The sequence below is a fragment of the Orbicella faveolata genome, unplaced genomic scaffold (assembly GCF_042242905.1).
Source record: "Orbicella faveolata isolate gen_17 unplaced genomic scaffold, um_ofav_v1 contig_13, whole genome shotgun sequence".
Taxonomy (NCBI): Eukaryota; Metazoa; Cnidaria; class Anthozoa; order Scleractinia; family Merulinidae; genus Orbicella; species Orbicella faveolata.
In genome coordinates this window covers 25,016,524-25,042,773 of record NW_028301540.1, presented here as the reverse complement: position 1 = coordinate 25,042,773, position 26,250 = coordinate 25,016,524, and the positions used below count along the sequence as shown (strand labels likewise).

The following is a 26,250-nucleotide window of genomic DNA, read 5'->3' as shown; positions in this document are numbered from 1 at the left end:
AGTTTGTTGATGATTACAACTCCGTACCCTTTATCAGGTTTTGCGATTATAATGCTGTGATTATAATTATACGTTGACGATACTTTCACCTTGTTCGACAGTAAAAACACAGCAACTCAGTTTCTACACTACCTCAATAACTGTCACGCAGATATTAAATTCACCGTTGAATTTGAAGATAACAGTACAATCCCTTTCCTGGGCATTCTCATCAAACGCCACAGTCATACTTTCTCGACATCTATTTACCAAAAGAAGACCTTTACTGGCCTGTACACAAAATGGGACTCCTTCACACCTAGGAAATACAAAGTAAACCTCATCCGAACTCTCACTTTTCGTTGTTTCCGCATCTGTTCGTCACCTTCTCTTTTGCGCTCTTGTTTGAATGAACTCAGGAAGTTATTGGAAATAATCTTAGTTCTACCTTATTTAGGGGTACAAAGCAAAATTGTAACCAAACAACTGAAGACTTGCATTAATAAGTTTTATGGCTGCATTAATCTTAGAGTTATTTTCCAAAGCGTTTATCGCATCAAGTCTTTATCTGCCTACAAAGATATGATAGGATCAACCGTTCCCAACTGTCAAAAGTTGTGTATAAAGCTAGTTGTTGGGACTGCCAGGATTTCTACATTGGAAAAACAAAACGTAGATTGCATGGCAGAAAAACGGAACATTTTAAATCGATCACGAGTAGCTGTCATGCTTCTGCTATTGCAGACCACGTCAGGTCAACTGGTCACAACTTCAAATGGGACCACTTTGATATCTTAGCAAAAGGTCGGACAGATACACATTGCAAGATAAAAGATACTCTGCTAATAAGGGAATTAAAACCCACGCTAAATGATACTGTAAGCAGCGAAAAGCTTTATCTTTATTAGTTTGCATTATTTACATGCAAAATTTTTTTCTCAGCTTCTGTCATTGCAATTGTTAATTAGTAACTTATTTTAAATTGTAATTTAGTTGTTACTTCTATTCCTAACGGTCAACTCTGAAGATGTATGTTGAAACATACGAAACGTCGAGTAAATGAACTTTGTTTTTTAACATCTGCTTTATTGCCATGTTTATCACCGCAGTTTGCGTGTTATTTCTTATCAAGCTACGACGGCCAAAGAAAGATAGTATTTACTAATCAGTTTATTCTCTCGATCCATCCTGCACGACAAACGGATGGTCAAATATTTGCATTTTTAACGTACTTTGAAAAGCTCTCGCGTCTCTCACAATCAATTGCCCAAAGAAATTTTTACAGGAATCTCTACACCATTCTTCTGCGATTCAACCACCAGAAGCTTAATCCATTTGAAGGTTTCGCACATGGTGAAAATTAATTATACTCACGAAGTACTTTTAAGTGAATGAAATACATGTCTTCGAAATTTAATCAGTTTGCACCCAAAAAGACAACGCAACATTCCCCAAAATCAACCCAGTACACATTTAAACATTGCACAAAAATATTTGAGTGTTTTAAAGACGGAAGAATGATGTGGTTTTGCATGCGAGGCTCTCAAACTTGTTTAATAAAATGATGCGTCAAATGACGATTTTAACGGAATTTGGTAATTTGCATATTTCTTTGAAATAAAAGGATATTTTGCCAAAAAATCTATCCAGTAGCTTTTGTCATTCCCTAGCCTATCTACCATGAAAATATGAGCGAAATAGAATTTTCGACCCTTGCCGAGTTATTTTCCATTTTTATGGACAGGGACTCTTAAATTCCAAAAACTAGTTTTATAAGAATTCCTAATAAACGTCACCTAAGTTAATGAAATAACTACTTATTATTGATTGTGATTGATCAGTTATTTTAAGCTTTGACCAGCAAAGATCGGATGTTGGTATTTACCACTCTAACACGATTAAACGGGTCACTGGTCTTTTTTCTACGATGACAGCCTCAGTTTCATTTCAGTGAATTTGAGTGAAAGAGAACTTCTGAAGCCGTACCACCTGGCTCCTCGGTTATCACGTTTATCTCCCAGCTATTGTCCGTTTAGATTGGAGAGGTGGCAATGCTTGTACCACCAGGCGCCTGTGAACTCTACACCCGGGGTGAAGGGGGGGGGGGGCACTGCCATATGTGCGCTATATAGGTATGTGCCGCTGTGAAGGGTACGGTTTTCAAGCAGTTTACTCTAGGATAGGGTATATAAGTCAGAGCATTTGGGTCTAGAATAGGGTATCATTTCTCACAAAACTGACTGGTTGGTTGAAGATTTTATCTAGAGTAAGGAAACCAGGAACTGCCACTCAAAAATATAAACACATCAAATCGGCAAGTTTAAATTTACGCAAATCAGCCTCGACAGAGTCGATAGATAGGGGGATTTGGGGAGTTTACTCTAGTATAGGGTAGCAAAATTCAGCTGAATTAGCTCTGGTATAGACTAAGGGTTCCAGGGTCCCAGCGGCACATCCCCACCCAGAAATTTCCCAAAGTACCCCGCCACCCGGGACTCTACAGCACAGTTGTTAGTGCTCCATCTGTCATTATCTCTGTCTTTTGTAGTAAGCGCCATGTTGTTATGATATGCTAACAAATCTCCCGCTGTACCTGAGTTTGTCTACCTCCCCCCCGCCTCCCAATGCGCCCTTGCCACACACCGCCGGAAAGCGAAAAGAAAGGCCTGATTGAGCACCAGCTCTCACCATAGCAACTTTATTAGCAACGGGTAATATATACCAGAAAATCGTCTCCTTTTCAAGAAAAGGTTCCAAAACCTTAAGGCAATCTTGCAAACTCATGGTTTCTGGCTCATTTTTTGGAAAAAAAATTACAAGAACTCCGACCGTTTCCTTAATGATTAAATCGACTAATTATTAAAATTCTTATACGTAGTTTTTCTGAAACACATCTCAGAATAAAAACTAGCGATATAAAACGACGTTTCGATCTCCCTGACATCATTTTCAAGTTATAAAAAAAGCGGATGAAATATACATATATAATTACAAATTAGGGCGTGAGAATGCTGTGATAAGCGACCATGGCTAATACTACAAAAACATTTGCTATAACAACTGCTGTAAAAATTATAGTTTCTGGCTTAAATCAATGATTGTAAAGGAAACTATTTTTATCTTTATAAGAATTCCAATTCAAGAATTCCTCTTAAGTTAATGAAACAACTACGAATCATTGTTTGTTATCGATCAATTACTGTTAGCTGTGGTAAGCGAAGATCAGATGTTGGCATTTACGTCACTAACAGGATTAAACCTGTTACTGGTATTATTTCTACGATGACGGCCTCAGTTTCATTTCAGTAAATTTGAGTGAAAGAGAATCTCTGAAGTGGCCCCACCTGACTCCTCGGTAATCACGTGTATCTCCCAGGTATTGTCCGTTTAGATTGGAGTTGTGGCAACTGTTGTACCACCAGGCGCCTGTAAATTCTACAGCACAGTTGCGACTGTCCTTGTTATTATCTCTGTCCTTTGTACTAAACGCCATGTTATTATGATATGCTAATGAATCCCCCGCTGTACCTGAATATGAACCCACTTCAAGTCGATACTGCGCCTGCTCATCACTGATGTTGAACTTGCCATATTTGGCGTACACTTTAACTCCGTTCCAGTCCTCCAGCTCCACTCGTAGAGAGCTCGGTCTAGAGATCGTCAGTCGGTGGATCTTGTCGTTTCCTAACCAGAACTCAGCAGACAGCTGACCAAAGCCTGCTTTGTAGTCGTTCCATCCCCGATAGAAGTCTACCGAGCCATCTTGTCTTCTCTGAAAGACGGTCCAGCCTCCACCGTCAGTGAGCATGTCACAATAGACCTTAATTTGTCCTTTACCGTCTGGATTTACAAGGTACAATCCACTCTGAGTATGGCCTGAGTTAAGCAGATCTAAGCAATCTGTTGAAAACAAAATATATAGTTAAGCGCTAAAATATTTTTAAAACATTTCATGACTAAAACAAGACGTTCTCTCGAGTTTTTGTGTCTTTATTGAACGACTTCATACCAGCTTTAAAAAGAATTGTTCATTAATTATCTCAAAACACTGTGTCTATTCAGTGGCGTTCCCTGTCGCCATATAGCGCTTTCAACCTCAGAGTAAATCTCCTTTGAGGCCGGTTAATATTTTTTTCCAATTATATTTACTAAAATTGAAAAAAATATATCAATGTTTGAAGTCACTGCAACACTTTCAACCCCCCCCCCCTCCCCTCTCGATTGTTAACCAAGTAACCTACAATATCTGTTTTCCCTTGTACACCGGACGACACTGACCTCTCTTTGTTGGTCCATTCTGATCACGAGACACATCCACGCAGGAGACCTGGGTTAGGTTGAGACGATTAAAAGAGTTATCTAAATGCTAATTATTTAGGTGCAACAGTCAAAACAATATCTCTAGTTCCGTAGAGGGTTTCGTGGCTCTGAACTCGCTCCACAGAATTATTTTTAAATTTCTCAAAACGTTATATATTAACATGTTCTGCAAAAAAAAAACAAACAAACAAACAAAAAACAAACAAACAAACAAACAAAAAAACAGACAAACAAACAAAGGGGTAGCCAAACTCAATTTTTGAGATTTAAGAACTGAAAGCTAAAATGCCAGGTGTCGTTAACTGGTTTGAGTGTTCCTATATTACGGTATTATGCCACGAACGCAACATGCAACTTGTTTATCGACGATTGAGCAATTCTGTGATACCAATATTACAACATCACTTGATAAAGAATGATAGATTGATCCGTATAATTGAAGGAAAATGCTGTAAACTATATCGCCAGCCACCTTCAGAGAGAAAAACTGACCTGTACAGAGCCATAGTAAGTAGATCCACTCCTCCATTGAAAGTCTCCTGGCTTCATTTGTCGTGTTTTGCTATTAAGCTCGCATTTGCCATGGGGATGAACGTTAAAAGACTTGCAACTGTTATTTCTAATGCATTTCAACTGACATTCAAACTCGTCCACAACTACAGCCGTCCTCATGACGTGACCAACTAAAGCATGGTCTGAAAACAACACAAAAAGGAAAGTTTCAATGATGTAAAATATCCTACGAAGAGATCTAAACAAAACTTCTTTTATCCACTCTAGTTGCTATGAGTTTACTTACCGAGTTGAGTTTCAAAAACACTACCACAAAGGTCTTTGTTCGCTGCCACAAATAACACAACCAGGAAAATGTTAAGAGTGATCATCACCAGCTGAGTTAGGCAGAGAGTGGCCATTAGGGCGGATCTGTTGTATCCTCTTGGTGTTAGGAGTGATGCTTCAGTTCCCGGGCTTCTTTGCCTCTGGATACGTGACTATAGAGCGCTGTCAGTCTTATAACTAACAGGCTGTCAGTAATTCATCACAGTGACTGACGTAAGGTTCTATTTACCACATAATACTACATGCGCAATTAGACAGATCTGGCCGGCTACAAAGTGACGGATATTTTTTATAATGTGCCATACAATTTTTAGAGGAAACATTAAAAGGAAAAAAAGATAGCAAAGCCAGCACAACGTAGAATTTGACTTGATTTAATACAATATTTCGTCTGGCCACTGCTACACTCCTTCAGTCATATAGGAAAATAACACAATGTGTCATATACGCACCTGTTTTTTTAAGGGCAGCGATTGCGAAATACAGTGTGATATATACGTAGGATAAGTTGACAGGCTATTAGGGACATTCAAGCCAAAAGGCTCAATTCTTTTAGCTTGGTTAATTTGAGTGATTTTCCTAGTTTAATGATGGAGTGACTAAAGAAAACTTTATTTTTCCAGAGAATTAGTTGCATGCTCCTGACAATCTTTTCTTATTAAAACAAAAAGACATGAATTCTTGGGGAGAATATACATTTCCGGGTTCTTGAGCGAAGCGAAAAGACAAATATCATCTATTATTAAACAATCATAGCTCACATCCGTTTTGACACTGTAATAGCTTGATATATCATTCGAATAAATTTCTTGCTATTATAAAATTAACGCGGATACAACTGATTTTTCCATAAAATCGTTTGAAAAACAAAAAAAACTACTATTCTTTATCCTTTCTCTCTCTCTTTTTTTTTTTTTTATAGGACTTAAATGGGATTAACTTAATATTAGTCAAATTGTGAATCTTAAATTATTTAAAATCATTGACACTTTGAAGTAAATATATTTATTTGAATTTTGTTAACCACATTTTGTCGACCGTTGCTAAACGTAAAAACACTTTTTATAAGGGAATGACATGGAGATGAAACAACTTCGCTCTTTTTGTTTTTTGTATTTATATGCTTCTGTATATCTGTATGGCAGAAAAGACAGAGAACGATTTTAGGTTAAATCATATATTCATCATTTATGACCCTGTTTTGGAAAGACATCAACCAGTTTGGGTATATTGGATTACTCATGGAAATAATGAAAACATCCAGGCTTAATTTTAATGCAGATATTCTTATTCGTATATAGGGAAAGACTTGCTTTAATAACTCCCCTTTAATATTAACAGAAAACAAGAGAGTTTGTATAGTTTAAGTATTTTATATTTTTGCGGAAAAAAAAACACACTTGTACATGTTGAAACTGAATTGACAACTACTCGAATCGTCCGCGACAGTTAAATATAGCGATGAAAGCAATCCTACGAAATGAGTGCAAACATTAGCGGTGTCGTCATATGTAATCATTAAAGCTCACAAGAAAGCTGCACCTGCTTTGACAAAGCTATATTTGAGGTTCTTGTTTTAAGTCAGCTCTCTTTAAGCTACCAGCTCCCTGTCCCTCAGAGACTTCTGTCAAGAAATACCGTTTAAATGCCCAGTAAAAAAAGACAATTTAAAACTGAACGCGCCTGTATACAGCCCCGATCACTCGTTAGCTTTTCAATGTTTATTTGTTTGTTTCCTGTGGTGCAGCTGTCCGTGACAGACGTTAACTGTCACAATGATACAGCACTACGTTAAAACTATCCAATACTCCTAATAAGATGTGATGTTCTAGGAAAACAACTGTTTTCTTTTCATGGTAGTCACTAACGGGCCGTTCTTGTCAGCGACCAGCCCTGGCTAGTTAAAATAACTTTCTTCTAAAATCCGAGGTTGTCTTTTTCGAGACCTTCGAAAGGATCTTGAAAGCAGGGAATCTTTACAGAGGCCAGCAAACAAGGAATCCTTCGATGGAGAAAGCTTTAAAAAGAAGAAACAAAGAGAAAAAACCCCTTGGGGGCAAAGGGAGGTGGCGGGTAACTGGGTTCATGACTCGGCGCATGGGCTAGCCTGCGGACGAAGCGAGCGAGCCTGCAGACATTGTATTGATGTCGCCGTTCTGTGATACCAGCTCCTGGTATCATGATTTGATTGGTTAAATCGCTGATTGTTGACATCTTTGAGACGAATATTTGACAGATCTTTGTAAAATCATACGAAGCCAACGGTTCGTTACAATAGTGCATTTGCCGTTCTCTTTTAAATTTCGGTCTCTCGACCTCTCGTTATTTCAGAAGTGATTCTGAAGAGTACTTTATGCTCTGTTACGAGGAGGAATTTTAAGTAGAAGCTAGTGAAGTGGAGCCGTTTGGCGGTGCTATAGCCATTTTTTTTTAGAGATCAAAGGCATGGTTTCCGGACTTTCCGCTGATATCTTCTTGTCGCTTCGCAGAGTTTGACACCTCTATCATGTGCTTATAATTTCTTTAGGATCATTTCAGTATTACTTTGCTCTCCGACTTCTCCTGTTTCGCGCTCACCGAAATTTTTTCCGACCTCGCCGGCCGCGGGAGCCTGTTCGCAGGCTACGCATGGCCGCACGGGCAAGTTATCAAGTTAACCCATTTGATTCCACCCTTTATTAAACAACCGTCAGCGAGCTGAAGACTCTAGTAGGAAAAAAATTGAATTTCTCAGTAAAAATGTTGGCGGCCAGTCCCGGAAATGTCGCGGTAGTGGTAATATTTCTCATTACAATTTAACGACTATCATTTACATATGATGTGAAGTTTATATGAAATAATTCATATATGAACTGTGGTTGTAGATGACAGTGAAGAATGATCATCGCAGTTAATTTTCCAATTTAAGCAATTGAAAAGAAGTCACTGTTATCATTTGCATATTTGTTGTATTCTTTGTTGTTTGGCAGCTCCTCAGGCCTATCTAAGGCCATCCTCTTTTTTTCTCTGTTTAGCGTCGTCCGACCGACCCAGATTTTCGCGTTTTCAAAAAAAAAAAAAAAAAAATGAGAAAAGAAAAAAAAGTTACGCAGAAGGCAATGAAGGCAATGACACATTATTTCAAACAATTGTCACTTTAATCTGAAACATAAGCAATTTTTGCCATACAGATTTTTAGTTTTTCCCTGTTCTCGTTTGATTTTAACAACGACGTCGACTTTTTCCTTACTCCATTGCCGCGATGTTGACTTTGTAACCACACCTTGTTGTTTCCAGGCTCCACGGATATTATGCTGAGGTACCGGGCCTCCTAGCTCCAGACTCCTTTTCCAATTTTATTTTTGCATTTTTTCTTCCTTTTCCGACCGACCGACCCAAAATCAGAAAACGCATTCTACAATAAACGAAAAAAAAAAAAAAAAAAGGGGGGAGGGGGGGATGGCCTAACGCGATTTCGGCGAGTTATCGTTCTGTGGGTTTCCACTACTCACAGAACGATAACTCGCCGAAAAATACAACAAGGTAACAGGGTAAGTAGACTTTATTCACAAAATATAAGACTAATTGACTTTTTCAGCAAAGCCGTTGCGTTCCCATACAAACCTTTATAAATTCAACGCGTTGTAACACAACACCTCCATATGCTGTAAGGCGAGAGTCACGTTTCGCGTAGTAAATTCAGTCTTTACGTAATAGTATATGCCACATGTCACGTTTCGCTGAAGGTTCGCAAAAAGTAAAAAGAAAAAACAGAAAAAAAACATGTAACTCCTCTCATTTTGAGCTTGGGCCGCTGTGACCCTTGGTTCGTATCCTGTCGCACATTCCTCCTGTTACCATAAGACTTAGCGTTAAAAAAGTGACGTTTTCCGTGAGCCACATGATGTATATGCTTCAGATTTGTAACTGTCATTGTTCCAGCTGCGCGCCATATTTTCGCGCGCAGCCCCTAAGTCAGGTCGGTTATATTATTGATATAAACTTAACTGAAAATAACTCCCTGTCATTTATTTCTCAAGTTCGGTCAACTCTTAACAAAGAAATGACTCGGCATCAATTAAACTTGATAAAACTTAAAAAGAGGTTGGCTTTTTACTCCATGTTCAAAACTGATTGTCATAAAGCTGAGTTGAGTTTTTGAATACAGTAAAGAATCCCTCACATAAAAAAAAAAGCGGTAAATAAATTTCGCCTCGGAAATAATCGATTACGGATTGATACGTGCAGACAGAATTTGGCATACTTTCCTGTCACCTTTACAATAATATACGCTTGAAATTTTTCGAAGAAATAAATAGAAAATACAATCATTTTGATGTGTTAGATGATATAACAAAAATTATTTTTATCTTCAAAAATGTTGACCCTATATCTGTAGACTTACAGCTGCCCTACATCCATTCATGCATCGATTACAGGCAGAATAATATTACTTAATCAATTAAATCATTGTAATTTAGTTACATTATTATAGCTGTATCGTGTTTTAGGTAATACCATGTACTAATATGGGAATACTGAAATAAATTGTTGTTGTTGTTGTTGTTGGTCAGGGCTGTTTGTCATTAGTCTGTGTGACATTAGACAAATTCAAGTCCATAGTTTTCCTGGCATCACTTCTTGTTTATCAAAATAATCTTCAAGACTTAATTGAGATTTCTTGAACACTAGTCCGAAACAGGAATAGTTAAACTACCTAACCTCCAGACCCAGCTGATCATATCGTTCTGATGCTTTATAGAGTAAGGGCCTGTTTACAAGGAGAGAGGGTTACCCTAGCAAGCGGGTTGCTCTAGCACTCACACATTTCCTGTTTTTTTTTTTTTTCCTTCGTCATGTTCACAAGAAAGCCAGGGTTATCCGGGTAGGCGGGTTACCCTATCTGCGTGCTAGTGTTACCTTAACTTTCTCCCTTGTAAACACTCCAGGTAGGGTTAACCGCCTACCCGTGTTAACTTTCTAATTGTTTCCAGACCCTTGAAGCGTAACCGCGCATTAAGTTCTCCCGGGTTGTAGGGTTACCCTACCTGTGAAAGTTTGCTTGTATACCCGGACTTTTTGCCCTCCAGCTAGAGTTAACCCGCTTGCTAGGGTAACCCTCCCCCCTTGTAAACAGGCCCTTAGAAGCTAGCCGCTAGTGTCTTTATATCGGTGCTAATCGCTTGTGTCATAATACCTTCAACTAGAAAGGTTTTAATACTTCTAAAAAAAAAAAACAGCAGGAGGTAAAATATCCGCGCTTGACACCTTGCATTACACTTCAGAACGCACTGAAAGGGGAACTCGAGAAAAGATGGAAAAATTGTAACTGCTAAATGATTATGGCTAAATAGGGTTTTGTATACAACATTAGTCTGTCTACAGACCATCTGTTCTTGGTGAGTTCGTCGAGAGCTCAAGCTAAAGACTACAAGTAGTCTCTCTTTTGCTTTGTCCGTCGTGCGTCACGCGAAAGAAAACCGCGCTAATAAACATTCCGCGCGAGCTCGCTAGAAGGACTAAGCGAAAGAGGGACTATAGCGTTTCCGTGGGGTTTGGGAGCAAAGAAAGACCGAGGAACGGCATTTTCGGTGTTTTGCCAGCGCAGAAAGTGGGGCTAGAGAGCCCCTTCCCCCCACCAGCCCCCGCCCCCGTTTTTACTCGCTCCATTTTTCGCGCTGTAATTCTTTTCTCCCTAACCCCACAGAAACGCCTGCAACGCAGGGTAGAGGGACCAGGAAAAGTATTATCCGCATAAGTTTTAAAATAACCTCCAACGCGACCGCGTCAGTTCCCGTAGACTCACAAAAATATTTACATTCTTTCGCACTAAATATTTTCACATTAACTGGTAATGTTTAAGCGTAAAAGGTAATTTGTAAACGTTTATATTTTTTACATACATTATTCTAACCTGGAAGCACAAATATAAGGAAACATTTGCAATCCCGAGCATGTTTACTGATCGCAAACAAACTCCGTGCGACTGATTCGAATATTTCCCCTGATGAATAGAAGTAGACAGTATTTTTACATTGACGTTCCTTGGTTCAGGCTTGCTGTTATGGATCTTGCCTTTAGAGTACTTTTTCACCGATTCCAAACAATATTCGAGCGAACAATATACGACCGGATAAAAACTGAGCTATCCGTCGCGACTGGAACCAAACATATGCAATCAAACTACACCCAGTGAAATATAGCTGTTCCCATGGTTAACATCCCAAAGCCAAGGTGATTCAAAGTCGTGTTCGTGAACATATAAAGTAAACTATAAATCACGAGGTAGTCTCTAGAAATCCGCCTTACAATTGCTCACTTACTCAGACTACTACCAATCTCGTTCCCAGAGTTCTCGTTCCTCTTGACCAGCGGTCGAAAAACGAGAGCTCTGGGAGCAACCATTTCAGGCATGCGCCATAGATGCAGACTGCGCAGTGAAACCGGATTGGCAGAATTCGGTTATTTCAAAATGGTTGCTCCCAGAGCTCTCGTTTTCCGACCGCTGGTCAAGGGGAACGAAGACTCTGGGAACGAGATTGGACTACTACCAAAACCACGAGGTGCGCGATAGTCTTTGCGCATATGACGTATGACATATGACGTCATTCAAAATAGCGCAGAAAATGCAGACATTCGACGAAATAGTCTCCCTTGAAACTACAGGACGCCCAAGATTATGAACTGTGGTCAGTGATAGCAATAATCGCTTATATAGATTTTCCCAAGATTAGGTACAAAATTGTAGAATATTCACTTTGGTGCATGCGCATAAGCCAAAATGTGGTGTTGTTGTCGTTTTTTTTTCCGATTGCCGGTTCCCAATTTCTTTAGTGCCAGTTTCCTTTCCTTTTTCTCGGCGCTTTTACTCTCGCTACCTTTTGCGTTCCATATTCTTTCTGGCTGCCCTAAAAAGTTGGGTGTTAATTATGGGAAAAGCCTGGAAATGGGACTCTGATCAATTATAGGCCATTTTACCACCATTTTTTGCACTAAAACTGATAACGTTGTTTTTCCGTTTGCTACGTGAGAATGCCGTCGATATCCAAAAACGACTGTTGTGCGGATAGATCTATCCTAGCTCTACCACCTGCTTATCAAGAACATCTGGTGAGATTTGAATTGATGACGTCCAAAGGGATACAAAAAGCACGACCATTAAGTAGCCGGATATGGATCCTTGGGCGTCAAAGGGTTGATACAGGGCGTTACAGGTTCGACTACATTCGTCTCCAAACAACTAGCTCGAAGTCACTCGAAAGTTTTGAGAAATAATCGCATGCTGCTTGACCCTGTTCGACTAACCTTTGCTTAGAAGGAAAAGAAAAGGGAAAGTTTATTAGAAGTTTAAGCATTTAAACGGTTGTTAATGGATCCTAGTTGGCTTGATAGTTCAGTTGCAAGAGAAGTGCACCGGTATCGCAGAGGTCGTGGGTTTGCATCCCGTTCAAGCCTGATTTAATTTTCAGGCTTTAATTTCGCAGCTGCTCAGGTTGTGCACATAGCTGTAACGATCATTCATGTCTTTTCACCTTTCTCCCCAGTTAAAATGTATGATCTATCATACATTCATATGTATCATATTTTTCCTTCTTTTGATCTTCATTTTCCTTTTAGGTCACAATTCTAGGCTAGAATAGCTTTTTTTAGGAGGCTTACATATTTATTTTAATTTGATAACAAGAAACTACAGTTCGTCTGCTAAATTTTGTTCCCGTTCTTTTGTTCCTGCTCTACGCTGGCCACCAGATAACCTGGGATGAAGCGGTCTTGCTTCCTCCCAATGTCCCGCTCCCCCTCCTTCCCCCTTGCCCCGCACCGTCGAGAAAGGTAAAGGAACGCCTGATTGCAGACCAGCTATCAGCTCAGTAAAGTAATTAACAACGGGTTATATATACCAGAAAATCATCTCCTCTTAAAAGAAATGATCGCAACTTCTCGGCAATCTCGCAAACTCGTGGTTACTGGCTTATCATATCAGTAATTGTAAAGGAAACCTCTCTCTAAATGTAAAATAGTAAGCATTCCATAGATTTCTCCATGAGCCATAATCGATTATGGCTCCTGATTTCACTAATTGAATCGACTAATTATTGAAAACTGTGACAAGCTATCATGGCTATTACTAGAAAATCATTTGCTATGACAACTGCTGGGAAAATGATAGTTTCTGGTTTAAATCAGTGATTGTAAAGGAAAATATTTTAATCGTTATAAGAATTCCTAATGAACGTCACTTAAGTTAATGCAACAGCTACTAATTATTGCTTGTGGTCGATCAATTATTGTAAACTGTGATGAGCGAAGATCAGATGTTGGCATTTACGTCTCCAACATGATTAAACCTGTTACTGTTATTCTTTCTACGATGACGGCCTCAGTTTCATTTCAGTGAATTTGAGTGAAAGAGTACCTCTGAAGTGGTGCCACCTGGCTCCTCGGTAATCACGTTTATCTCCCAGGTATTGTCCGTTTAGATTGGAGTTGTGGCAATTGCTGTACCACCAGGCGCCTGTATAGCGTACAGCACAGTTAATGTTGTTACCAGCTCTGTCATAATCTCTGTCTTTTGTGGTAAACGCCATGTTATTATGCCTTGCCAACGAATCTCCCGCTGTACCTGAATATGAACCCACTCCAAGTCGATACTGCGCCTGCTCATCACTAATGTTGAACTTGCCATATTTGGCGTACACTTTAACTCCGTTCCAGTCCTCCAGCTCCACTCGTAGAGAGCTCGGTCTAGAGACCGTCAGTCGGTGGATCTTGTCGTTTCCTAACCAGAACTCAGCACTCAGCTGACCAAATCCTGCTTTGTAGTCGTTCCATCCCCGATAGAGGTCTACCGAGCCATCTTGTCTTCTCTGAAAGACGGTCCAGCCTCCACCGTCACTGCCCATGTCACAGTAGACAGTAAATTGTCCTCTACCGTCTGGGTTGACAGAGCACAATCCACTTTGATTATGGCCTGATTTTAGCAGATCAGAGCAATCTGATAAAAAAGGAGAACGTTATGCGTTAATTTTAATTATAACATAGTGCGCGCGCTGGTCCTACCTTACTCCTATTGAGACATCCTGGTAAAAATTTGTGTAAATAACAAGACTTGAGCAGTTTTATTTTAAATGAAAACTTTCCGTCGAGTTTTGCTGCGAGCCATATCTTTTTGTTAAAGTTTTGGCAATGCAAACATAATTTTGAACAAACCAAACCCTACTTCGTATCTTTGAGCATTTTGATTCATTTTGGTCACATTTTCATTGAGTATTTATAACTTTGTTTGCCTACATTTTCATTAATTCGAATAAACGAATTTTCCTTGACAATTTTAGAAACCAATATAATGGGATCCTTTTTTTTCTTCACCGTGCTTTGTGAGAACTTTGTAGTGAATCACAAATAAAACATGTTTTAGCGCCCAAGTTGCTGTCACTATGTTATAAAAGAATTGGTTCATGCTTAGCGCGCGTATATCAGGTTATGGATTCACTTGGGAAGAGTTGCTCTCGGCTGTGCCTCGAGCAGTGCTCACGCTTTTTGAGTGCTCTCCGAACTTTCCGCGTGCATCCCGATAAGTCCATATACGCACGATAAGTATGGACCAATTATTTTTTTTAGTGTAACCTAACTCTATAGAGAATTTCTAGTCAGTTATCTTGGCAGATAGTCATAGGAAGGAATCAGTTTTAGTCGAAGTTTCATAAGTTATAATTTTTCATAAGTTATAGTTTCATAGGTTATCGAATCATTCTTTTGGTAAAAAACACTGATGTTTTAAAACAGCATAAATATAAAATAAGGAATAACCAAAGCTTATTTAACTGCAAATTATGATTCTGACAGTAATTTTTTTACAAAGATCTTTTCTCCGGACTGCATGCCAGACACGCTGTCCGAAACATGTCAAACGATGTATGCACTTAACCCTCGGACGTAGAAGCTAACTCATATACCCTACCTGACATTTTGGGACGTTTTAATAAAACAATCATAGGATCAACACTATCGAAGTCATCGTGAGTAGTGATAAGTTAATAAAGATGGTGAATTTTAAGCTCGGCAATGAAATGTTAACTTATCACTACTCACGATGACTTCGATAGGACACCTGTCATATATGAACTCAGTTAAATGACCTTGCTCTCCATGAGTTCTCGTAGCTAAGTGGATAGAGCACCCGGCCGGTGTTCGGGAGGTCATGGGTTCGATTCCTGTCGGGGATTCCGAATTTTTCTTTGTCCTACGCTCGTGTCATGTTGATTAATTAACCTTAACATTACAAGTAGACAACTGTATTAACTTGACGTTTCGTATGTTACAACATACGTCTTCCGAAGTGACGGTGATAACTTTTATAAAAAATTATAAATTTAACAATAAACCGAGGCACTGGTGACAATCTAAGAAAAATAATAACAAAATTGATACTTATAAAAAACAGCTTCTCACTGCTACGGTTTTCATTAAGTGATTAATAGCGTTTCTTTAATTTTACACGCATGTCAAACTTTCCAGTAGTAGCGAGGATTAAAAACAGTTGCAGTCAGGTTTTCTTTGCAGGAATCAATTGGAGCAAAGTATAGAATACTACTAATACAGGAAAAAAATCCTTTCCTAACTATAAAACTAAGACACTTATGCACATGATAAGAGTATGAGACCTTATTAAAAGAGAAGACGCACTTTAAAAGGGATAGCTCCTCTCTCGCGGTTCTCCTAATCGCCAGATGCTGTAGAATGGCGCACAACCTCATTTTCAGGGCTTTCCCCTCAGGAAAAAGTCCGGGAAACAAGGTTGATTGGCACACAGACCATTGTTATTGAAATGCGTCTTCTTGAGCCTTCAACATGAATGGTTTGCGGTCTTTCGTATTATAACATGCTCAATTCGTGGTTTAATGTTTAACATAGTACTGAATAAAGCGACTGTTTGCTTCGTGGCGGACAATGCGCCATATTAGAAAGTCAACTCGGATCGAACCGCTTTGCTTTAATCACTAGCGCTAACACTTAAGTTTTAGTTTCTAAGTTTTTGTCAATTCGGCTTTACTTATTGATTTGTTTTTTCTTTTAGCCGATTCTTCAAAGAAAATGTCGAAAGATGCCGGCTTCTTGTGCACTATGCATACGGATCAATACGCTCCTGCGATAGACATCATTTGACTTGTGGACGGATTAGAGAGAAACTAACGGGAATATTGGACTAACTCAAAGAAAACCTTTCGTACAGTATTAATTGTGCACGCAACACCGTACAGCATCTAATAAACGTAATGATGCATGATAATGGAGTGTTGATGTGGTGAGTGTGCGCTTGCGACTAGCCTGACGTTGGCAGTTTTATGGACAAGCTTTTAAGCCTTTTAAAGCCTTCCAAATATAGCTAAATGTTTGCCTCCGGTTTACTTGAAACGAAAGCGTTGCCACGAGTTTTCGTCGACGAGAGATTCAGTCGTGAGAACTTATGACTGTAAAGTAAATAAATTGCAAACTTCATTTCTAAATATTTCTTTGTCACAGGGTAAAAAGGTTATTTGTTTGTCAGCGTTTTTGAGCACTGCGTTTCTTATTAGTCATAGAGCTACCTCAGATTGTCAGTTCCTTATTCCCTTTCATGACGTGACACATATTGCCACCCAAAACAGGCCGTCTTTTCGTTTCCCAGTTCTAGATGCTTCTCTTTTCTTTCTTTTAGCGCAAGCTAACTCTCTTTCTGCGACAAATATACAGTTTTGCCATTCATAACTTACCGGTACCACTTGCTATAGGTCCCACTCGAACATCACTTATTGCCTCGACAGCAAACACTCCTGCACTTGTTGCCACACAAATATAGATCCCAGCATCCTCTCTTCTCAAATCTCTTAAGATAAGTGCCTCCCCTTTTCTCTGACTTCCTATTCACGAGCAGTGCTGTTTCTTGTCTTTTCCAACTGATGACTGGTCGTGGATCGCCAGTAGCATTGCAGTTTAACGTCCAAGTTTCGCCAGTAGCAGCAAACACCTTTACAGGTGGCTTAACGGTAAACACAGGAAGGGAAACCACAACTAGTTGAGTTTTCCTTTCAGCATTTCCTAAAAGGTTGACCGCTGAACAGAAGTATGCGTCAGAGTCACTTTTACGGACATCAGAAATTTTTAAGACACTATTGTTATAGTACGTCCTCCCCTGGGGTAACTGACCAGACGACTTCCTCCAGGTCACCACTGGTGCAGGGTATCCGGTAACGTGACAGGTTGGTAGAGTGACGTCACTTCTTACCGTGACGAAATTGGGTCCCGGTTGAAGAGAAACTTGAGGATAAACTGCAACCAAGTAAATATCATTAGGCCTGGTCTGATTTAGAATTTTTGATTTCATTTTTTTTTCCTTTTCAGGGGTAACAGCTGAAATGATAGCCTTCTACGCAGGCATCCTTATGGCTCGTCACGCAAGATTGAAAGATTGCGTGACGAGCCATATGGACTTCCGTGTAGGAGGCTGAGAATTGGCAACTTTTACTTGATAGTTGAGAAACGTTAAGATAATTGTCAGCTGAGTAGATTGAGCTTTTCCACCTCGATAGAGTGGGGTATAGCAAAGCATTATACTCGTAACTAATTAAAGTTAGCCACTTTCACGTATGTCTGGACGTATGGGATATATAGAAAGTGTTGTTGGATGCTTACGCCGAAATAAAACGGCGCGAAATGGCACGCTATATGACGAGTCATGGTTCTAAACCCTTCTAACAATATGGCTGCTTAGTGTGGTGTAGTGAAAGCTGTTTTAAGTTTCTTTTGCCGTGGAGAACAGAGGATTGTGGAAGACAATAAGCCATCTGACAATAAATCTCAAAGAACACTTAATTATTTTATTGTATTAAAAATGCGTCTGTGTAACTTTCTTGGCATAAAGGAAAAGCAATCAAGTATACCTTTAGATCCTATGAGCTTTATAAACTCTACTGCTTGTCTAAGAGCAGCGGGAAGTACGAAAAATTATGTGATCATCAGACCACTAAAAAGTCAATGTTGGAAAGAAGATGACTTGGAGCTTCTTAGAAGTTCTTTGTACCAGTCTTAAACTCCCTATTTGCATCAAACCTTGGGGTAAGAGGGGAGGGGGCGGTGGGGGGACTATATACCGCCCTCGCTGATCTGGAACTTTGTGGATGTTCTTAAAATTTGTCAGGGTAAATTTGAATGTGTCACCAATCACTGTGCTCGGGCCACATATCTTGACACTTCAATAGAAGTTCTTATCGTATCTTGTGTACCAATTGTTTGGTCTCGTAACTTGACGTTTATATGGAAATGCAACCAATTTTTTTTTTTCACTGAGATTTAAATTCTTTTTTTAAGGTTTGACTTTCTGTTTCAGCGAAATTTTGGATTGTAAAGATTTTATTCTATTATCTTTACTCTTCTTGTATTTTCATAATCAATTTCTTGTGTTCAGATAATTTAATTTTGGAGTTATACAAAACAAACTGCTCTAACAAACATTACACATGTACTACGTATTTTCATGTTTATTTTGTTATCGCAGCTTGTTTTATATCCCTTCTCAAATTGAAAGGGCCGAAGACCAAGAATTTTCCAAGTGTTCCGGCATTTGTGAGAAATTTTGGAAGTTAAGATAGCGTATTCAAAATGGTGGACATTTTCAAATATGACGTCGCCAGTTTAGGCGTGATATGACGTCATGTTTGACACGTGATTATCAGTAACTTAAACAAAGTTTTGAACACTTAGCATGCCATAAAAAAATTGACTATTAATTTTTTCAAGAGGTTTTTGGATATACAAAGGGAGGGGGATGATCAGAAAGCCTAATTAGGCTCCCGAACGAACGAATGAACGAACAAAGCCCGGGAAAAAATAGGTTAAGGTCTTCGGAAAGTGATAATAGGCATAGTCGATTCTGTACATAACGGCCACCCTCAGGAAATCAGTTTTTTGGCTGCCCTGACGCTAAATGGGACTTAGTTTTGCTGGAAAAGCATTTTTTTTTTTTTTTACCAAACAGATACATTTCCCCAAGATAAGGTACAAAATTGTAGAATATTTTAATTTGGTGCATGCGCATAAGCATGTACCAAATTAAAATATTGTTGTTGTTGTTGTTGTTGTTGTTTTTGGATTGCCTGTTCCGAATTTTTTATTGCCCTTTTCCTTTCCTTTTTCTCGGCCCTTTTACTCTCGCTACCTTTTGCGTTCCATATTCTTTTTGGCTGCCCTAAAAAGTTGAGTGTTAATTATGGGCAATGCCTGAAAATTGGACCTTGATCAATTTGTATAGGTAATCATACGGTTTTTCTCGTTCAATTTGAAATTAACTTGCACGAGTGAACTTTTCAAAAAGCTGAGATTGCACGAGCCACTTCGGCGAGTGCAATTTCAGCTTTTAGAAAGACTCACATGAAAAAATTTGCGTAGAGGAAGTGCCGGAAGACCTTTCTTGAAGCCATGTTTTCTCATTCGAGAAAACTTTTTTCAAAGTTTGCGCACAAAATTTTGGTCCTCAGTTTACGTTATATCATTGTCTTCGAAAATTTTCTATTTTCTTTCAGCCAATCATAATTCAGAATTACGATGTGTAATTTGCACTGGTGTTACACTTTTTGCACCGGTGTTACACTTTTTGTACTGGTATTACACTTAAACTGCACTGTTCTCAGCCAATCAGAATCGAGTAATTTTTTCATGTATATTATTATAGGTATAATGGACCATTTTACGACCATTTTTGCACCAAAGCTGATAATGTTGTTTTTCAATTTGCTATGTCAAAATGCCGTCGATATCCAAAAACGACTGTCGTGCGGATAGATCTGTCCTAGCTATACCATCTGCTTATCAGGAATATCTTATGACATTTAAATTGATGACGTCACAAGTGGTACAAAGAGGACGACCATTGAGTAGCCATATATGGCTCCTTGGGCGTCAAAGGATGTTTAAGGGCGTTATATACAGGTTCAACTGCATTCGTCTGCAAACAGCTAGTTAGCAGTCAGTCGAAAGTTCTGAGAAATAATCGAATGCTGCTTGACCCTGTTCGGCTAATCTTTGCTCAGAAGCAAGTAGAAAAGGGAAAGTTCATTAGAAGTTTAGGCATTTAAACTGTGGTTAAGGGATCCTAGTTGGCTTGATAGTTCAGTTGCAAGAGAACTGCACCGGTATCGCAGAGGTCGTGAGTTCGACTCCCGTTCAAGCCTGATTTAATTTTCAGGCGTTGATTTCACAGCTGCTCAAGTTCTGCACATAATCGTAATGATTAAGTAGCCGTGCATGGCTCCTTGGGCGTCCAAGTGCTGATAGAAGGAGTTACATACAGGTTCGACTGTATTCGTCTCCAAACAGCTAGTTCGAAGTCACTCGAAAGTTCTGAGAAATAATCGGATTCTGCTTGACCCTGTTCGGCTAGCCCTTGCTTAGAAGCAGGTGTAAAGGGAAATTTCATTAGAAGTTTAAGCATTTAAACTGTGGTTGACTTAAACTGTAGTTGGCTTGATAGTTCAGTTGCAAGAGAACTGCACCGGTATCGTAGAGGTCGTGAGTTCGACTCCCGTTCAAGCCTGATTTGATTTTCAGGCGTTGATTTCACAGCTGCTCAAGTTCTGCACATAATCGTAATGATTGTTCATGTCTTTCACCTTTCTCCCCAGTTAAAAAGTATGATCTATCATATATTCACTTGCAGAAAGGTCTATGGCAGCCCTTGGCCATAGCTCCAGATCTCTCCATGATGGTACCATCGTATGATTCGAGTTATTTCACTACCAGAAGAGAACTTCTTTTCTGTCCATCCTATTTTGCATCATAACATAGGCTACCCTGGAGACGCCACTACTCTGAGGGAGAGCTCTGTTTTCTCTGCCAACCGTGTTTGGCCGTATTTCTGTTTTTTTTTTTTTCTTTTTTTTTTTTTTCGATCTTCAAGTTTACTCAGTGCGTGAGTTCCGGGGATGGGGCGGGGACCAGTGCTAACCCCGTCCTCCTTGTAGTCAAGTCGCCAAGTGTGTTCCAAACTTCAACTGAAATCCCTTAACTCACGGACCTTCAAAGCCGTTTTAATTTAAATTTGTCAAGATTAACTGAAAGCTGAAAAATAGCTCGAACTGTTAACCAAGAAATGGTTTAAATTGTAACTGATAACTGAGGATCCAGTATCACCAGGCATACCCTCGAGATACAACCTTATTTCTCTGAGTGTAGTGTTTGTTGGAGTAAACTAAGATGCATTCACCTTGAAACGCTTCTTTGTTCACCTTTATCTGTTTACGATGACTTTTTCAGTTCACCGCACCATAAAATGGCTTCATCAGGTCGGAAATGTCGAAATCGACGTAACTATTAATCAAACTTTCAAAGCAACTGAATGTTATAGCTATTTTCAAAGAAAAGTCAACGCTACATTCGTCTTATTTTAACCGTAAGGAAACAGAGAGAGGTTTGGTTTCTGCTAAAAAGCGAACTTTGCGTGCTTCGAGAACGACAAACGTTATCTGCAAAACCTGCGTACTGTAGCCACTTAACCAGAAACTCACCATTTACTGTTAATCGCACCACTCCCGGCTGTGAATTCCCAAGAATGTTTGTCGCTGAACACTGATACACGCCTGAGTCACTTCCGGTCACCTTCTTTAACTCTAGCTTTCCACGTGAAACCGCTGACTGAGTGATTGTTGAATGACTGTTCAGTTTACTCCACGTTACTGCAGGCTCAGGATTACCGCTGGCTGAACACTGAAACGAGGCTGTTCCACTTTCGTTCACTGTCAACGTCATCGGAGAAACAACAACAGCAGGAGATGATATCGATTCACCGGGTTCGCATTTAGTTCCCGGTATGCCAGTGGCTCCTATGTCTCCTTTCTCGCCTTTATTTCCAGTCTCTCCCCGTAGTCCTACAGGTCCCACAATGCCTTGCTTGCCGCTCTTTCCTGGCGATCCCATAACACCTTTATCTCCCTTGTTTCCAGTCCTTCCTCTGTGTCCTCTTGGTCCTGGAGGACCGGGAAGCCCTGGGGGACCTGGCGAGCACGTGACACCCTTTGACTGACAGAGATGCAGTCTCCACTCTAATAGAAGTTTGTTGATTTTGAGAAACGTTTCCGCTGTGCGTTGAGTTTCTGTCGAATTCTCTGTTGAGTCAACGTGACGGCTGTGTCTGCTGAGTTTAGAAGATTGAATTTCTAGGAAGAAAAGAAAAGTGTATTTGAACGAGAAGACTTTTAACCAACCTAGCCTTTACAGTGCTTTCAAAGCTTTTAAGGCAATGAGGTTTAAAGTGTTTGTTCTGCAGCCATTGTGCGAGAAGCGAATAGCGTACGAGATTATCACCCCAACGGAAATGCTTGGTTTTTTCTCATTAATTGGACTAAAATAGTAACAGCAGCATCCGTGAACAACATATCCTTTGTTCATTTCCTGATGCCGAAACTATCAAAAATCGACTGTAAGCATGCACAGCCGGAGAAAGACAAGGAACTATAGTTTATCACTGTGTTATTCACAGTTGAAGAGTAGTATCTCTGAACATGATCTTTTTGTAAATTTGTCTGCATGGGATTAAAGAAAACTTGACCTGGCAACCTTCTGTTTCCTTTGCGTGTTCACAGCACAAGCGGAACAAGCAAGAACATGTTCATTCTTTATTCATTTTAACTCTTAGCTATTTCTAGTCTTTCTAACCCCGTACGGTATTTTCATTGGGCAAGCCATGATTCTGATGATTGTATTCTTTGATCTTAACACTGCTTAAACTTAAGTTACATAAGACGCACTTACCAGGAGCATTTTTGATTATCTTCATGTCTACGTCGTTTAACGAAGACTTGGCCTCCGCAACGCTTTCAAGAGCGTTTATTCTTTTCTTTTGCTCGTATAGTTCCAGCTCAACTCTTAAAAAGCCGGCGCAGTAACACACAATGGAGAAAACAGAAACAATAGAAAGAAAAGAACGCATACTTTTCTTTTGAACAGTCATGATCTTGGTGATACTGGAGCAATGTCCAACTCTACAGCGAGTTGTAGTGGATAGTCTGAATAGTGGGTAACGTTATAAGTACTGCTTCAGCTGGTTATGTGATACTGAAATCAAGTGTCTGAGTAGCATGCCAAATTTTCACTTAATCATGTGACGCCGGACAAAGTTCGCATTCTGTTTTTCCTTTGCAATTCATCTTCAGCAGTAACGGGAACTTTTTCTTAAACGGCAAATTAACAGACAGTAACAATTTTTGCTAGGGATAAAAAAGCATTCTCTCTGACATCTGTTCATAAAAAAAGTTTTGAAAGCACTGCAGTTTTCAGCTAAGTAAAACAATTCTTTATAAAAGTGATTTGAGTACAATAACGAAGCAGAAATTAGACAAACTAGCTCGCTTGGTTTATCTTTTTTTAACTCAACACTCCTGGCTAGCTAGCAAGGGACGAAGTTGCCAAACTTCATTTGTAACTGCAAACTTTTCTGCTAGGTACACAGCTTACTGATTTGGATAATACATCTGTTCTTTCTGAAGACGAAACGATTATCAGCGAAATACACCTGACGCCACCTCTCTCGGGCAAAGGAAAAACATTACAGTAAATGGAGAAAGTCAAACTTCGATTGTTTGAGAGTGATTATGTGAGTGACAACTAATTAAGGAAAGAACACCCAGGAGAAGGTTTTTGATCAAATTTCGGACAGTCATAGATTTGCTGTGAGGTGAAAAATTGCTTTTAAATTTTCAAACAAATGTCTGTAACTTTGCTCGTGTACTGCGACTCGCTTTTACAGACGTATGCGCTCAGAAAAATATAAACCTTAATTGTGGCTTTCCTAGCGAGGCTATTTCAATCCCTCGAATTAACTTTATCAGTGAGTTGTGAGGAGTTCGTTCGATTCGCAATTTTTCCCAAACATCTACTGAATTTTTTTGCCTTTTTGCCCCGTTCCCTCCCCCCAAAAAACAAGATGGCTGCGTCAGAAAGTGTGAAAAGATTGCTGGGCCCATACGGAGTACGGACCTCTACGGAACAGTTCTGCAAAGTAACAGCATTTCAGCTGGACGGAAAAGATAGGCTGGTAAAATGTATAAGCTTTTCTTTTCTGTCGTCCACACGAGAATACGGCTACAAAGCAGTCTGGTTCCGAGGAAAGTTTACGTATGTTGTAAAGGTAGGAATAACGTGACAAAGCGTCACAAACAATGTGCTTTGATTACATAATTACGGCCGGAAATATGATCTATGTATAAGCCTTTGTTGTTAAAGTATCCGTGAAAATATTCCTACTACGTGTCGCGTGGAATATATATAAAAAACTAGTTCGTGCTTTCCGTCTAAAAACTTCCAAAAAGAAGACAAGCATAGGATTCTGCTCTGATTAGCTCCTAGTTCCGCTGGATTTACATAACTGTTCACCCATATCTGTAAACAGCGGTTATGTTGTAATTAAGTTGTCTATGCCAAAGGAAACTGTTATTATCCTCTGTATTTTGTATCACGTGTAAGTTAGCTATCATTATGTAAATAAGAACCTTGATGCAAGCGATAAAGTAGATTTAGTTGATTGTACAGCAGTCGAGTGTCCTTCACTCAGTGTGTGAGCTGGCGATAAACCCAGCGTTTGCCCAAGCATCGAAACCGACCCTCGGCCGTAATTCTCCCACAACTAGTGGTAATCAAAGATTATGAGTGCTTTCGACGCCGTCATCACTTTAATATATATACCCTAAATGATTTCACTAACTGACTTTCAACCTCTGTCTATTACTAAAATCAACATTTTTCATCAACAGCCAAGGTTTTACAGACAGATACATCATAGTGTCAAAGTTCATGCCAATGAGGAGGTCCCTTGTATAAATAGACGATATTACATGCCCGCGCGTGGGTGCGAATTTTACCTTCGAGTGTATAACTCGAACGAGTCAGATATCGAGTTGAATAATAATTTTAATAATTAATAATTTATTGATTTATAGTGCGCTTTTTAACATACCAGGTGATCAAAAGCGCATTACAACAATAAATAACCTAAAACTATACAAGTATTAAAAATCTACAATAAAATTTAATAATAATAATAATAATAATAATAATAAAAAACACTACATCATTTATTATATATACATATTTAAGAAATATTAAAAGCTAATTTAAAAAGATAAGTTTTAAGATTTGACTTAAAAGTGGAAATACATTTGATCATGCGGAGGCTAACAGGAAGAGCGCTCCACAGAGTGGGTGCAGCCACACTGAAGGATCTGTCACCAAATGACTTTTTCATTCTCCCCGAAGGATGCTTTAATAAAACACCTTCAGTAGAGCGCAGCGAATAGCGTGTAATAGTCTTAATATGAATTAAATCAATGATGTAACTTGGTGCCATGCCATAGAGGGCTTTGAAAGTAAGTAATAAAATTTTAAAATTAATTCTAACATCGAACGAGTCAGATATCGAGTTGAACACGAGAAGATACAATTCGTATCCGCAAGCGGGCATGTAATATTCTGTTTACTATATAAACATACTAATGACGACGTTTTTGACGATTTTCCGAAGATTTCCGACCACTTTCCGAAGATGTGCGAAGATTTTTCAAAATTGTTCCGAATGCCAGACGAACGCTTCTAAACATTTTCCGAACATTCCCGAACATTTCCCGAGGATTACCAAAGATTGCTTAAGATGGCCGAAGACGACCGAAGAAGATCCGAAGAAGCTTCGATCATACATCAGCAAAGTTAAGTGTAGTTAAAGGGACAAAAAAAATGTTATCAAAAAGGAATGATATCTTTACAGTGAGAAAGAGAAAAATAGTATCGTCACTGCTCGCTATGAAGATTTGATTTTTTAGTAAAAGGAAAAAATCCTGATATTTCACTGGTGTTTACATAATAAACTACGATTTGTTGATACGTTGCGTGACATATAAATCGAACTTTTGATTTCCGAGGTCTTGATTTTTTGTAAAACTGGTGTTGATTTTTGTTGAAAATCAATGACAAGTTTTCCGAGCTCGAATTAATTCAGAATGACTCATGTTTTTCGTGTTTTCGAGACCACATACATGCAATAATCTTTGTTCAAGCGAATTTACTCACCGAACACAATCGAACGCAATCTATTGGATTCCGTTTGATTGAGTTCGG

The 26,250-nt window shown here is 39.2% G+C and overlaps 1 protein-coding gene and 1 pseudogene across 2 annotated transcripts; both read right to left on the bottom strand.

Annotated features, from left to right (window-relative positions):
- Positions 1-2,649: 2,649 nt before the first annotated feature.
- On the bottom strand, positions 2,650-6,553 carry LOC149115761 (fibrinogen-like protein A). The gene is made up of 4 exons (XM_089285149.1): positions 5,099-6,553; positions 4,792-4,994; positions 4,258-4,306; positions 2,650-3,879 (listed from the first exon to the last, which is right to left on the bottom strand). The coding sequence occupies exons 1-4, from the start codon at positions 5,211-5,213 to the stop codon at positions 3,257-3,259; spliced, it is 990 nt and encodes a 329-aa protein (XP_089141275.1). The 5' UTR covers positions 5,214-6,553; the 3' UTR covers positions 2,650-3,256.
- A 6,109-nt stretch (positions 6,554-12,662) lies between these two features.
- Positions 12,663-23,455, bottom strand: LOC149115760 (uncharacterized; annotated as a pseudogene). Its single transcript, XR_016206124.1, has 4 exons — positions 22,897-23,455; positions 21,654-22,301; positions 16,869-17,424; positions 12,663-14,110 (listed from the first exon to the last, which is right to left on the bottom strand). The product of XR_016206124.1 is annotated as an uncharacterized LOC149115760 (transcript).
- Between the last annotated feature and the right edge of the window lie 2,795 nt (positions 23,456-26,250).